General features: G+C 47.3%; 3 protein-coding genes and 1 long non-coding RNA gene across 9 annotated transcripts in view; 2 read left to right on the forward strand and 2 right to left on the reverse strand.

Moving 5' to 3' along the window:
- The window catches only part of mob2a (MOB kinase activator 2a), a 56,735-nt gene extending 53,806 nt beyond the window's left edge, over positions 1–2,929 (forward strand). For all 4 annotated transcript variants that reach the window (XM_047333048.1, XM_047333047.1, XM_047333046.1 and 1 more), the window contains exon 5: positions 965–2,929. In XM_047333048.1, the coding sequence (XP_047189004.1) occupies positions 965–1,284 (320 nt within the window). In that variant the 3' untranslated portion in view covers positions 1,285–2,929. The remainder of the gene's footprint in view (positions 1–964) is intronic.
- A 636-nt stretch (positions 2,930–3,565) lies between these two features.
- On the reverse strand, positions 3,566–5,676 carry kcnj11 (potassium inwardly rectifying channel subfamily J member 11). 2 transcript variants are annotated; one of them, XR_004794738.2, is made up of 2 exons: positions 3,840–5,676; positions 3,566–3,739 (listed from the first exon to the last, which is right to left on the reverse strand). XR_004794738.2 is itself a non-coding variant. In XM_035641648.2 (2 exons), exon 1 carries the CDS (start codon positions 5,053–5,055, stop codon positions 3,895–3,897), a length of 1,161 nt encoding a protein of 386 aa, XP_035497541.1. In that variant the 5' UTR covers positions 5,056–5,676; the 3' UTR covers positions 3,566–3,739; positions 3,872–3,894. The 2 variants fall into 2 exon arrangements, 1 of the variants encoding a protein (XP_035497541.1); XM_035641648.2 differs by having other exon boundaries at positions 3,872–5,676.
- A 182-nt stretch (positions 5,677–5,858) lies between these two features.
- On the forward strand, positions 5,859–8,559 carry LOC118314894. The gene is made up of 2 exons (XR_004794739.2): positions 5,859–6,010; positions 6,517–8,559. It is a non-coding gene; the product is annotated as an uncharacterized LOC118314894 (long non-coding RNA).
- abcc8 (ATP-binding cassette, sub-family C (CFTR/MRP), member 8) overlaps positions 6,319–12,888 on the reverse strand; it is a 42,780-nt gene continuing 36,210 nt past the window's right edge. Inside the window, exons 30-39 of one of the 2 annotated variants that reach the window (XM_035641646.2) lie at positions 12,393–12,495; positions 12,086–12,199; positions 11,453–11,573; positions 10,866–10,996; positions 10,675–10,753; positions 10,413–10,521; positions 9,396–9,499; positions 7,831–7,964; positions 6,814–6,876; positions 6,319–6,632 (exon numbers count right to left, since the gene is read on the reverse strand). In XM_035641646.2, coding sequence (XP_035497539.1) covers positions 6,495–6,632; positions 6,814–6,876; positions 7,831–7,964; positions 9,396–9,499; positions 10,413–10,521; positions 10,675–10,753; positions 10,866–10,996; positions 11,453–11,573; positions 12,086–12,199; positions 12,393–12,495 — 1,096 coding nt within the window. In that variant the 3' untranslated portion in view covers positions 6,319–6,494. Of the gene's footprint in view, positions 6,633–6,813; positions 6,877–6,984; positions 7,965–9,395; positions 9,500–10,412; positions 10,522–10,674; positions 10,754–10,865; positions 10,997–11,452; positions 11,574–12,085; positions 12,200–12,392; positions 12,496–12,888 lie in introns of both variants that reach the window. The other variant, XR_007030948.1, reaches the window with a different exon arrangement.

The raw sequence follows: 12,888 nt of genomic DNA on the forward strand, positions 1-12,888 counted from the left end.
TATTCACTTTGCAAAATGTAAAACCAGAATTGTAGCAGGTAAAAATGCTTGAATGTTGAGTGAAATTATTAATTAATTAAATTATTCAAAATTCTTTGAAATTCTTAGAATTGTATGTCCATTATAGATGATCTGGTAGCATTGTATATTTTTCTTATCGTCTATCAAATCACATGTGAACCAAAACCAACAATGACTTCATCTTACTAATGAGTATTCCATCAAAAACCATTTAAAAACGGTTCAGTGAATCATAACGCTTCACTGGGTGACACATTCCTCTATTTCCAGGAACTGTCATTTATATTGACTCAGTCCCACTTCTAGCCTGGAGCCTGGAATGCAAATATATTAGTCTGGGAACTCTCTCGGTTAATTTTCCGATTCCCACATTTGGATCAGACCTACAACCAGTGAGAGCAACAAATCACGTGACGTCTGTTGAGCGGCGCGAAAAATGTCAACAGACCAGAGCAGAGAGGAGATGCCTGTGATGATGGTTCCACAATGTCTGTGAACCAGTGTTGTCATTTTTGTGGAAGAAATTTGAAAAAATCTGGTACTTTTTAGTCAAACGCTCTTTTGTCAGCAGCAGCCTTGGTTGTGATTGGACCGGCAAGTTTTCTGCCGGAGGAAATCAATTCCCAGTGGAGGAGATCCAGACTGTAGTCTGGCAGAGCAAATTAAATAATCCTGGCTAACAGGCATCATCCTCCAGCTTTAAATACTCACTAGTGCACCAACTGATAAATAATCTGCAGCACAACATAGTTTTGTGACTTTGGGCTGTAGAAATAGTTGGAAGCCTAAAGGTGTTGAGTCAGACTAAGTTACACATTGTTTGTCTTCGTCGGGTTTGTTGACAATAGAAAGACAATTAAAAGACTCCTTCCTTCCTCAGAGTAAGATCCTGATTTTAATCCCATCTCTCCTGTCTGTTTCTGTTTTTCTTCTCTCCCTCCAGGCAAAGAGTTCCCCAACTCCTTTGAGTCCTTGGTGAAGAAGATCTGCCGGTACCTGTTCCACGTGCTGGCTCACCTCTACTGGGCGCACTTTAAAGAGACGGTGGCTCTGGACCTGCAGGGCCACTTGAACACTCTGTATGCACATTTCATCGTTTTCGTAAGGGAATTCAACCTGGTCGACCCCAAGGAGACCTGTATCATGGACGACCTGTCCGAAATCCTCTGCACCCCCGCCCCGCCACCTGCGCCCGCCCCGGCCCCCTCCGCCCCGGCCTCGGCGCCCTCCCCCTCCGCACAAAACCACGTGACGGAGAGATGAGCGGCGCGGCGGCGAGACAGCAGCCGTGGGGGTGATAGAAGATAAGATAGAGGAGAGAAGGAAAGACAGCCTGGCCCCCTTCCTCGGTGCCAGCAGGACTTAAGAGACCTTCCACTACCCTTATATTTCGCTATGACATCAACCAACCAGCCGCAAGGAAGGGGGGGGGGGGGGGGGGGGTTTCGGGGGGTTTGGGGTGGCGGGGAGGGGTTTGTCGCGCCAGCAGGAATTGGCGTGAGCGTTCCTCCCAGGGACAAATCCCTCCCATCTTCTCTGCAATTTAAACTAGGAACAAAAATGTATGTGTATGTTTTATTTTATTTTCTGGTTTTATTTCTTCTTTTTTTTGTTGGTTTTATTCAGTTTGACTTTTTGTTTTGGCGGGAGGGGTGGCGAGGGGGGTGGGGGTGTCAGCGTGTCTGTCGGCCCCTCGCCTCCCTCGCTCCTCTACCTACCGTACAGTACAGGAAGGGGGCTCTGCTTTGCTTTGACCTACTATTGTACAGTGTTTTTGACGTGTGGAGAATAGGTGTCTCTGCTCCACCTGCGGGCTCGTCCATCCCTCCTCCTCCTCCTGCAGCGGCCCGCAGGCCCCGCGGCCACTGCGCTGGCCAGTAGGGAGCCCACGTTACTTGCCTGATGGGGCCATACTAGCCAATCACTGTTTGGGTTGTTTGTGTCGGGGGATGATTAAAGCGCTTCCTACTCAGGACCTGAGAGAATACGTCACTGCTGCCAGAGAGAAGTTGCTCTCTCTCTTATTTTTATTTTATTTTATTTTTCCTTCTCTGTCCCTTGTTCTCCAGACTGCTCAGCTCCTCCGTTTGACAAATCGTATTTTAACTTCTGTATAGTCACATAATCACACCTGGCGTTCCCCTTAACAAAAGAAGTCCCAGGTGCCCACCTATAGAGGGCAGCACACACACACACAGAGAAAGACAGAATTAGGGAGACGAGAAGAGAATATTAAGATTGTATGATAGATGTCTAATCGGATCAGAGAACGGATGCCGTTTGAGACGGACTGGTGCTTGTCTGCAGCTGAATCAGGGCCGTTTCCTGGCACTCAGCTCAGCAGCAGCAGCCCCTTTACTCCACCTCCACCCACTGCAGCAGCACAGATGGACAAAGACATGAGGTCATGTCTGCAGGCCCACACAGGGAGAGTAGGAGACGGAGAGAGGGGCGAGGGGGACGGGAGTGGAGCTGCTCTGCTGTTGAACAGACACCAGTACTCGTGCTGCAAAACTAAAAAAAGATTCTTCTGGATTTAAGTTTATTTTGACCTGTCCCTTAAAATTTGCTATTTGAGAAGATTTTCAGAGGAGAGAGTTAGTTCAGAAATAATAACAATGATGGCATCATCACACATGTATAGAAAAATGCACAGTCTGCTTGGACTTAACTGTACAAAGAATCGCAAGCAGATTCTGTCGGACGTAGCCTCTGTACGGAGGAGGATGGATTTATAATTCTCCTTTTTTTTAAATTTAATTTAATTCTTTTTTTTTTTCTTTTCTTTTTTTGCAGGGTTCTTCAGTTCTGGCTCTCGTTTTTATGTATTTTAATTATTAACTAAGTTAAAAGGCAATTTAATATTTTAAGCTCTGCGGATTATAATCTAATAAAAGAGAGAAATGCCGCCTTGTGTCTCCGTGCCTTTTGTAAGACTGTGTTTGTGTAAATTATTTAACTAAACCGTTTTTACACTTGCTTGCCACTGCTCAGATCATAAAAAAAAGTCTCTGAGAAAAACAACAGATGATATTTTAGTGAAGTCATCGGGGTCATCTCACTTAAAGTTTGGAGATTACAGATTTGTAACAAAACGCCCTGTCTAGAAGTGGAGACATAAAATTTGAAGGATGTGAAAGGGTCAAATACCAGGGGACTAAACATCAGGATCCTGCTGCTTTGATTTTGGCATTGAAAATTAATATTAGATTAGTTTTTCACAAACAAAAGGCACAAGCCTTTATGTCTGTAGTGGCACATACTGTATGTTGACTGATGAATAACCAGTAATGCCAAAAATGTGAATCTTCATTCCAACTCTTTCTCCATGGAGCATTTACACGTTTTTTCATCTGTAAAATCATAGTATTTAGTTTAGTGACATTACGACTATTTATAATGACGATTCTCATCATAGAATCTGATGTACGATAGACTTTTTCTTAGATATTGAGATGGACTCCAAGCATCCAGTATCGAGTCACCAACCTCAAAGAAATGCCACGACTTCCCCTCTAAATCACATCATTTATCCACCACACGCTCAATGTGAAGCATTCTTCTTTATTGCTTTTAGATACATGCAGACAGCCCCAATAATAAATTAAAAATTAAAAAAGGTATAACACATTCAAACTGGACCTTCTCTCTCCTCGGGTCGTGTAAAGTCACATCTCAAACATCAGTGGATTCAGACTTTGTGCTCATCAAACTGACCCTGAGTAAAAAAAAAAAAAAAAAAAAAACATGATACGTGTGTATATTTCACTGCATCATTATGTAATAAATATGATTCTCTTATTTAATTATCTTCATACTTGATTCATTCTCATACAAAATGCTGGTTTACATGATGGGTCGTCGTCGTCGTCGTCAAATCTCCATCCTGGACCTGCGCGCCACCGCCGCGGACGCCTGGCGCCTTCTCACGGACGGCCGCAAGGTGACGCCCTCGGCCACCTTGAACCGGGCGATGCCGCCCGCCTCGTCCAGTTTCTTGGCGCTGCAGCTCGGCGTGGGCACCTTCGCGGTGTTGCCGAACTTGGAGTAGTCCACCGCGTACATGCCGTCCTCCTCGGACACCGTGGGCACGAAGCGCTGGCCCCACAGGATCTCCTCCGCCACGTACGAGGTGCGCGCCTGCGTGGTGATGCCCGTGGTCTCCACGACCCCCTCCAGCACCACGACCACCTCGATGTCGTCGTGCTGCAGGTCGGAGGCCGACAGCTCGTACAGGGGGCTGTGCTTGTCGATCACGTGGCAGATGATGAGGGGCGACACCAGGAAGACGCCGTTGGTGCCCACCGGGTTGTCCATGTGGATGTCGATCTGGTCCAGCGGCACCACCTCGCCCTCCTCCGTCGTGGATCTCCTGACCACCTGCATCCGCACGGTGGCGCTGATGATCATGCTCTTCCGCAGGTCGCCGATGCGGATCATGAAGCACAGCTTGTTGTTTCGCACGCACACGACCGCGTGCTTGCTGAAAATGAGCGTCTCGGCGCGCCGGTTGGCCTGCGCGGTCTTCATGAAGATGCAGCCGAGCATGATGGCGTTGATGAGGAGTCCGACGATGTTCTGTATGATCAGGAGGATGATGGCGGACACGCACTCCTCCGTGACCATCCGGCCGCCGAAGCCGATGGTCACCTGGACCTCGATGGAGAAGAGGAAGGCGGAGGAGAAGGAGTGGATGTCCGTTACGCACGGGACAAAGTCGTCCCCTCTATGGTCCAGGTCGCCGTGCGCAAAGGCGACGAGCCACCAGACCATCCCGAATAGGAGCCAGCTGCACAGGAAGGACATGGTGAAGATGATGAGCGTGTGGAGCCATTTCTGATCTACGAGGGTGGTGAACACGTCCTGCAAGAATCGGCCCTGCTCGCGGATGTTGGTGTGCGCCACATTGCAGGTGCCGTTCTTGGCGACGAACCGAGCTTTCCTCGGGATCGCCTTGAACTTGGGCTGCACGACGCTCTCGGCCAAGCGCGTCAGCAAGTAATCCTCAGGAATGAGCCCCTTCCTGGACAACATAGCGCTCCCATGCTACGCAACCGCAGCCCCGTTGGCTCTGAACGGACCGTCTCTGTCCGGCTGGTGACAAATTCGTCGCGCCGTCCAGTCGGTTGCTCGCCGGCCTCGGCTCCTCTGTAGCTGTCGGGGCGCAGGAGGAAGAGAATCCCCCTCGTCTCGCCCGTTTTCTATGGAGGTATGCGCGCTCCCCCTCACGCTGCCTCCAGATCAGGCGCTTCACAGCCGCGAGGTCCCATGAGAAGAGTCTCCTTCCAGCTCCGCAGCTGCCGCCGTCACTCACCGCGCCGCACCGACCACGCAGCTCCGTCAGGCAGCGCACCGGTGGTGCGTAAAGGGAATGCAGCGATGTGTTTAAAAAACAAAGATTAAATAAAAAATAAAAGCTTGATGCTGCAGCAGCAGCAGCAGCAGCACAATGGGCCCCTGAAGTAAATGTTCATCACCTTGGGATGAATGAGGTTGACAGTCAAGTTCCACGTGGCGCAGGTTCTTCACCACAGCCCGGTAATGTGAGAGGACGGTTCCTCCCTCAGCCCTCTCGTGCCCTTCCTGTGATTTTCAGTGAGGACGCAGCAGAGGGGGCCCGTTGTTACGCACCATGAGCACTTCAGATGTGCAGATCTCCCTCCGAGTACATACAAGAAATAAGGCGCTCTACTGTAACTCACCCTCAGGCTGTTTGTTTCTGACTTTTAGCACGAACAGAAATCGGCCTGTTCACCCGCCTGAGCCAGATTTAGTCTAGGAGTTGTGCTCCTTCTTCTCCAAACCACCTGATTTCTATTTCACAAGCCACTGGGCTCCTCTGGCATCCATATAACATTCTGATGTCAGGTGTCAAGTCCTGACTCCAGCAGGTGCAGGCTCTCAAGCAACAGCCCCCCGGGGCCGGGGTGATAGAAGGGGCACTAAAGGATGCCCCCACAGCGACTGGTCGTCAGCAGCTCAGCTCCAGGTCATTTTTAAACCTGCTGCACTCATTACTCATTAGTTTATAACAGGTTCATAGGCCTCACTCACTCTCACAGACACACACACTCACTCTCACAGACACAGACACACACACTCACTCTCACACACACACACTCACACACACTCACACTCACACACTCACACACTCTCTCTCTCTCACACACACACACTCACACTCACACACACACACACACACACACACTCACACACACACACACACACACACTCACTCACACACTCACACACTCACACACACACACTCACACACAGCTTTTACCAAAAGCAAACACATGATAATTTATGTTTTATTAACAAAGATTTAACTTTTTTTCTATGTACAAATATACAACGTGATTAAAAAATAATAGGAATATATTCCATGGGACAATTGCACTTCGAATGTCTTCCGTTAATGCCCTTCCTCTTCCTCCCTCTTCCTCTTCCTCTGTCTCTCGTGTGTTATTGTGCTACTTGTCTGCGCGCACGAAGGAGGCGAACACGCTGTCATCCGCGTCCAGCAGGGCCTGGGGCTTGTCGTACTCCAGGATGATGCCCCGCTTCATCACAATCACCAGGTCGGCGTTCAGGATGGTGTGGACGCGGTGCTGCACAGTGGGGAGGAAGAGAGTCGGTCACTAGTCTATAGAGTAAAACATTGTCTTTCAGTACATCTTGAGGCACATGTCCTCACTGTGGGAGTCCGGCATCTGCCCGGGTTTCCCCCCCGTTCCTTCTTTTCTCTTATACCTTTTTTTAAATTTTCCTCTCTGTAGGGGAGATACTCACTGCTATAGTCACCACTGTTCGGTCGGCAAACGCAGTCATCACCACCTTCTGCAGGATGCTCTCCTGTGAGAGAGGGAGAGAGGAGGAGGATGACACTGACAAACTCACGTCCATGTCGCCTCAGAATCAGAGTATAAATTCATTCAAAATTCATTTTAAACAGTCCCTCACTCTCTTGTAGCGTCTCTTTCAAACTGTTTCCTCGAGGGCAGTGCTGCCGCTGCTGCTGCTGCTGCTGCTTTGACGCGAGATAGGAACGTTGCTCTTTGTGGCCGCTCATTGAAACCAGGGTCTTTAGTAAGACGCGGTCACCGTGTTCCCCTCAGGCTCTCAACCCCGCTCAGTGTTTTCCCTCCATTTCAGCCTCTCGCTCTCTGCCTCATACTGTACACACTTCCTCCTCCAGCGGCTGAAGAAAATATCTTTTAAAAATACAAGCCGTGATCCAAACATGATCAAAACTTGCGATCGCTGCCAAACCGATTATACAAGAGAACAAAATCTGAGTTGTTTCTGTATTTTTGTTGCTGTCAATGGTTTATATTTTCAATGAAGCTCAAGAAATGCAGATTTTCCATCCACAGATTATAACTTTTATAAATTCAAATATGTACTTTTAGAGCTTAAAGAATACGTAAAGGTGAAGATTGGGTCATGAATATACGTAGTTCTCCCTACATTGCACTGTATTCATTATAGTATTTCTATTTTATCTTACCTGCCTTAGATTCTGCTATCTATTCTTATTTTATTAAATTTTTTTATTCCATTTTCCCCTTGTGCTGCCACACGTCTGTGGTGCCGTGTCAAATTAGAATTTCCCCCTACAGGGATCCATGAAGGCAAATCTTATCTAATCTAATCTTATGAATTCTCCATCTTTCTGCTTGCCCCTTCATTGCGCATCGTTTCCATGCCTTCTCCTTTTCTTCCCCCTTCTCTTCACCTTGTATTCCTGCGCCGCCTCCCTCCGTCGTCTCCTCTCCACTTAGCTTTCTTTGTCAAACACACACTGACCGTTGCCATGTCTATGGACGCCGTGGCTTCATCCATGATGAGGATGCTGCTCTTCCTCACGAAGGCCCTGGCCAGACAGAACAGCTGCCTCTGACCCTGACTGAAGTTCTCCCCTCCCTCCGTCACCATGGCGTCTGCAAGAAAAAAGAAAAAAACACATCTTTGATTCTCTAACTTTGAGGAGCACACAACGCCGCCCAGTCGATATTAATATGTGTGAAAGATGTAACAGAGTTAAGTTGCAGATTGCTTTTATATGCAATGTATAAATACCACTCTGTTATTTCAGTGAGACGAGAGGACAAAGTTAATTAGCCATTTACTCCTGTCTTCTAAGTCTATATTGCATATTGATTTCACATTCTGTGTTATGAAGGAGGCACGGTAAAGTGAAGTGATCCTGATTCCTTTTGGGGGTTTTTTTTAAATCAAAAGGAAACTTTTAATAAGCGTTTATTTGGTGTTATTGCAAAGTCTGGGGAGCGTTTCAACTCCACGACTTTCACTCTGCTTTTATTTTGTGTACATTTTCATATTTATTTGACATTTATAAGAACAGAGACGGACGGGAAGACCAGGGGAGAGAATCAAAGCGCGGGGACGCCTCGACGATGACGACGTGAGGGATGAAGTTGAGGTGAATATTTCATTAAAAACATCAGCCTTTTATTGAATGTGGCCAAGCATTGTCCTCTTGTCGCATGGATGAAAAGTAAAATCTTAACAATACAACATTTCTTGGATTTCATTATCGTTATTTCCTCTTATAAAACTAAAGCCACCGCAGCGCTGCAGCAACCAAGAGTCTCCCCGACACTAACAGAGCAGTTTGCTCTGCAGAAACCACCTTGTTGACACTGAGTTAATTATCCATTCATCCTGGGTTACAGAACAATATGTCACCGGACACGTGGCTCCAGTGAACATGAACTCCAGCAGCTCGGTGTCGACGTGTCACACACATTTGTCATCGTGAGAGCAGCTCCGCGTATCTTTGCACCAGCTGAGGCAGAAACACGTCAGGTTGAGAGGAGCAGCAGCAGACTATTGCGATGATCAGCCACCGACCCAGGGCTAAAAGAAAAGCTCCAGCATGCCGAGCATTCATCGTGAGCTGTGCAGGTCGGCTCTGTCGATGAGTCTCCCGGCGTCCGTCCGTCCGTCGGATCTGATCCCGAGTCTGCTGCCGTGTGCAGCCGTCAGAAGCAGCTCAGTTAAAATATTAATGCTCGCGTATTCTGATACAGCCGCTCGATGTTTGCGTGGAGACACTAGAGCAGCCGACAGATGTGATGAGCAAGGGAACACGTGAGCGACGGGGAACGAATCGTAGTGTTCTGACTTCCTCATACAGATCAGTGGCGCACAGGTTAACTTTGGCACTTTTTAATGTGTTAATAGATTTGTTAATATCTGTACAGATTGTTCCCTGGCATTAAGGGTAATTAACAGTTTGTGTCCGTTAGTTGAGTGTATAATTCTCTCTGTCTCTCTTTCTCTCTCTCTCACACACACACACACACACACACACACACACACACACAAGAAAAGGCACATTTTCTCACCCAGGCCTCCTGGAAGTGTCTTAACAACCGGCTTCAGCTGAGCAATCTCCAGAGCCTCCCACATCATCTCATCTGTGGCCTTCATCTCTGGGTCCAGGTTGAACCTGCACACACACGCGCAGGCAGGCACGCACACACGCACACACACACGCACGCACACACACACACACACACACACACACACACACACACAAACACTTTTGATCAGTTAATCTATTTATTGTGTTCCCAGTAAATTAGTCACTGGTCGTCTTGTTTTTCACCATCAGTCTAAACTTGTAAGTCACTGTAATATGATGTAAAGTCTCACATTTGAGAATATGTAACCATCGAATATATTTCAAAAAGGTTGTCAATACTATGACAAAGTTTTAGGGCCATATTGAAGAGAAATAACACTCTGAAGCTTTGAGAATAAGGTCGTAATATTACGAGAATAAATTCGTAATTGAGAAGAAGGTTAAGCACCATCCTATGATAATGTGGGCCTGATAATTCTTGTAATATTGTGACCTTGTTCTCGAAATCTCACATTCTCCCTTCCCTTTAAGTGGCCCTAATGCTCCGTCATACAATTCATCTCTTCCTCCCACCAATATTTAAATTAGAGATGTCAAGATCAAATTTCATCCGCAGCTCTGATGATCATGTAACGAGTATTTCAATCGATGAAGTGAAGCGAGACACCAAACCGAACACCAGCCGTTCATCCAGATACACCTTGACCTGATTCTACTGACGCACAGCTCAGATTGTCTCCTCGTCTGTTCTTCTCCGACGCGACGAAGCTTTTACGGTCAAAGCCGCTGAAGTCTAAAAATAAACGTCCGACTGCAGCAGAGATTTCAGAGGAACGTCCTCTTATCTAAAAACCCCTCTGCTCTACTCAAGTGTCTTGTCACTGTCGGACAAACTGCTCCTTCTCCCGAGACCATCTCTGGTCCGGACTGTCGCCCAACGTTAAACCGCTGTGACGAGTCTTTTCCTGTTGGTGAAACCCGACGGGGTGCATCGTACCGGATGGAGCCGCTGAACAGGAAGGGGTCTTGGAGGATGATGGACAAGCGCGAGCGGAGGGTCTGCAGAGGCAGCTGGGCGATGTCGATGTCATCGATCACGATCCTCCCTGCGAGCGAAAAAGAGAGAAGAATGTCCAATCACACGCACGAGCGGCACCTCAAAGTCCAGGAAGAAGCAGGAGGTTCAGACATTAGATACACAGATAAACCAAGAGGTGTTCTCGACGAGAGCTCAAAGACCCTGGTGTGAAAAGTTTTACCCTCAAACATGTCGACCATGCGGAAGAAGGCCAGGGAGAACGAGGACTTGCCGCTGCCCGTCCTGCCACAGATCCCCACCTGGAAGCGAAAGGAGTTTGAATTCATCAGCATCAGCCGACGACAAACCAACCGGCCGGTACACTATCGTCGACCCGTACGATATTTCCTGGGTGCCTCAAGGTTGTGTCACCTTCTGCCCTGGGCTGATGTGTGCGTTGACATTTTTGAGCACGGGCTTCAGCGTGGCGTCGTAGCGGACGCTCAGGTTCTGGATCTTGATCTCTCCCTGCCGGGGCCAGCCGTCGGGGACCTGAGACACAGCTGAGGGGCGGAGGACACAAAAACATGCAGGGAATGGCGCTGTGTCTTTTTGAAATCCCCCCAAAAACCCACTCAGAATAGAAGATCTGATTCGACACTGACGTCTAAATGCTAAAAGGCCGTTTGCCCCAACCCCAACCCTTTTAGCATTTAGACGTCAGTGTCGAATCACATCTTCAAAAGTCTAAATAACTTTTTTGGCCGAGAGGAACCGCGCATGCTAGACAGATTATTAAGGGATATAATGTCATTAAAAAACAGCTGAAGGAGGGTCATAAATCAATAATAAACCAGTAATAATCCCTCAGGCATTTGATGATGATACCCCCACGGATGAATGTGTATGAGTGAATGTGGGCTAAATTTAAACTTCCTCCTGGGTGACGAATAAAGCACCAAACCCCCGACGCCGGCAGATATCAGACGTGGTTCTCTCGTGCTGCTGAATTGTCTCACCGAGCAGTCCCTCGTGATTCTCCGGTTCGGTTTGGAGCAGGCCGTCAATTCTCTTGACCGAGCCCAGCTGCACCTCCATGTCTGCCAGGTTGCGAACCATCCAGTTCATGTAGTTGGATACCTGATACACCGAGGGGGGGGGGGGGGGAGACGTGTTGGGTGAATGTCCCCACACAGACCTCTCACGCTGCTGCAGTGTGGACTGTGGGAGACCTCAACAAGTGGTTGTTCAATGTCGCCGTCGACAGCGGACGCAGGAATCGCCGTCCAGTGAAAAACTTGTATCTCCATGAGAATCGTTTTTAAGTAGCTTGTACATATTTCAACCAAATTTTTTATAATCACAGTTTTTCATTTCCTTCACATGAACGTTTTTTTTTTTTATTCAACATGAAAAGAAAGAAAAGTTTTTTTTCTTCATCCATCTCCCACATATATATATATATATATATATATATATATATATATTTTTATAACGAAATTCAGTAATAGTGTTTGTGTTGGTGGTATTTTCGAAATGTCACGTTCATCCAAATTTTGGACTCATCTATCTAGTATAATCCGATAAACTGTTCTTTGTTCAATAAAGACAGTCGAAAGTCACCAGGCAAACACTAAACCACACAGCCTCACCATGAGAGCGTAGGTCAGCCCCAGGCCCACCAGGCCGGTGGACAGCTGGTTGTAGAGGGAGTTGGTGATGGAGGCCACGGCTGCCACCAGCACCACACAGGCTCCGATGTACTCCTGTCACGGGACAATGCATCACGGAATCGTCTCAAAAAGATAATCTGTGCACATCAACTTACGCTGTGAAACTTTATAGAAGTCGATACATGGAAAAAAGAATTAACATAAAAACTGCTTTTCAGTATTTCTGTATCCCAACCGAGGGAGAAGTGACCCCGCGACCTCAGCACAACGATGATGGATGGTTTACCATGCGGACCTCCAGCCACCGATTGGCTGCCGTGAGGAAGAGAGAGGCGATGTTGTTGGCGTCCGTGAACTGCAGTAACCTCTGTCGGAACCTGGGCTCGAACCTGCCGACGGAAAAGATCGTTTCATTATATTACAGGTTTTTTTCTCCATTTTCTATCCTGACTGGCTACATGGTTCAACATGAGGCAGGAGCAAGATGATTTGTTTTTGATAATTAACCTAAAGTACCGACAGTGTTCTATAAATAGTATTAATATATGATTATTTCATTATGCCACTCCGTTCCCTGCAGTCTCAGAACTCCAACTATACAATATGCAGCGAGACAGATCTGGGGGATCTGAGAAAACAGTCTGAGGGATTTGAATTAGAATTTATTTAAATGTATGACAATTTTCTTGGGTTATTCTGAAAGTGTAACAGCTGCTCAGATAGAAAGTGGATGTCAGAACACTTTGCAAGTGGAGTGGATGTTTAACTGCTGAATAGTCAAA

This window comes from Scophthalmus maximus, chromosome 7 (assembly GCF_022379125.1).
Source record: "Scophthalmus maximus strain ysfricsl-2021 chromosome 7, ASM2237912v1, whole genome shotgun sequence".
Taxonomy (NCBI): Eukaryota; Metazoa; Chordata; class Actinopteri; order Pleuronectiformes; family Scophthalmidae; genus Scophthalmus; species Scophthalmus maximus.

Coding starts and splice junctions, on each gene's coding strand:
- kcnj11 (XM_035641648.2), bottom strand. CDS start 5,055: ATGTTGTCCAGGAAGGGGCTCATTCCTGAGGATTACTTGCTGACGCGC.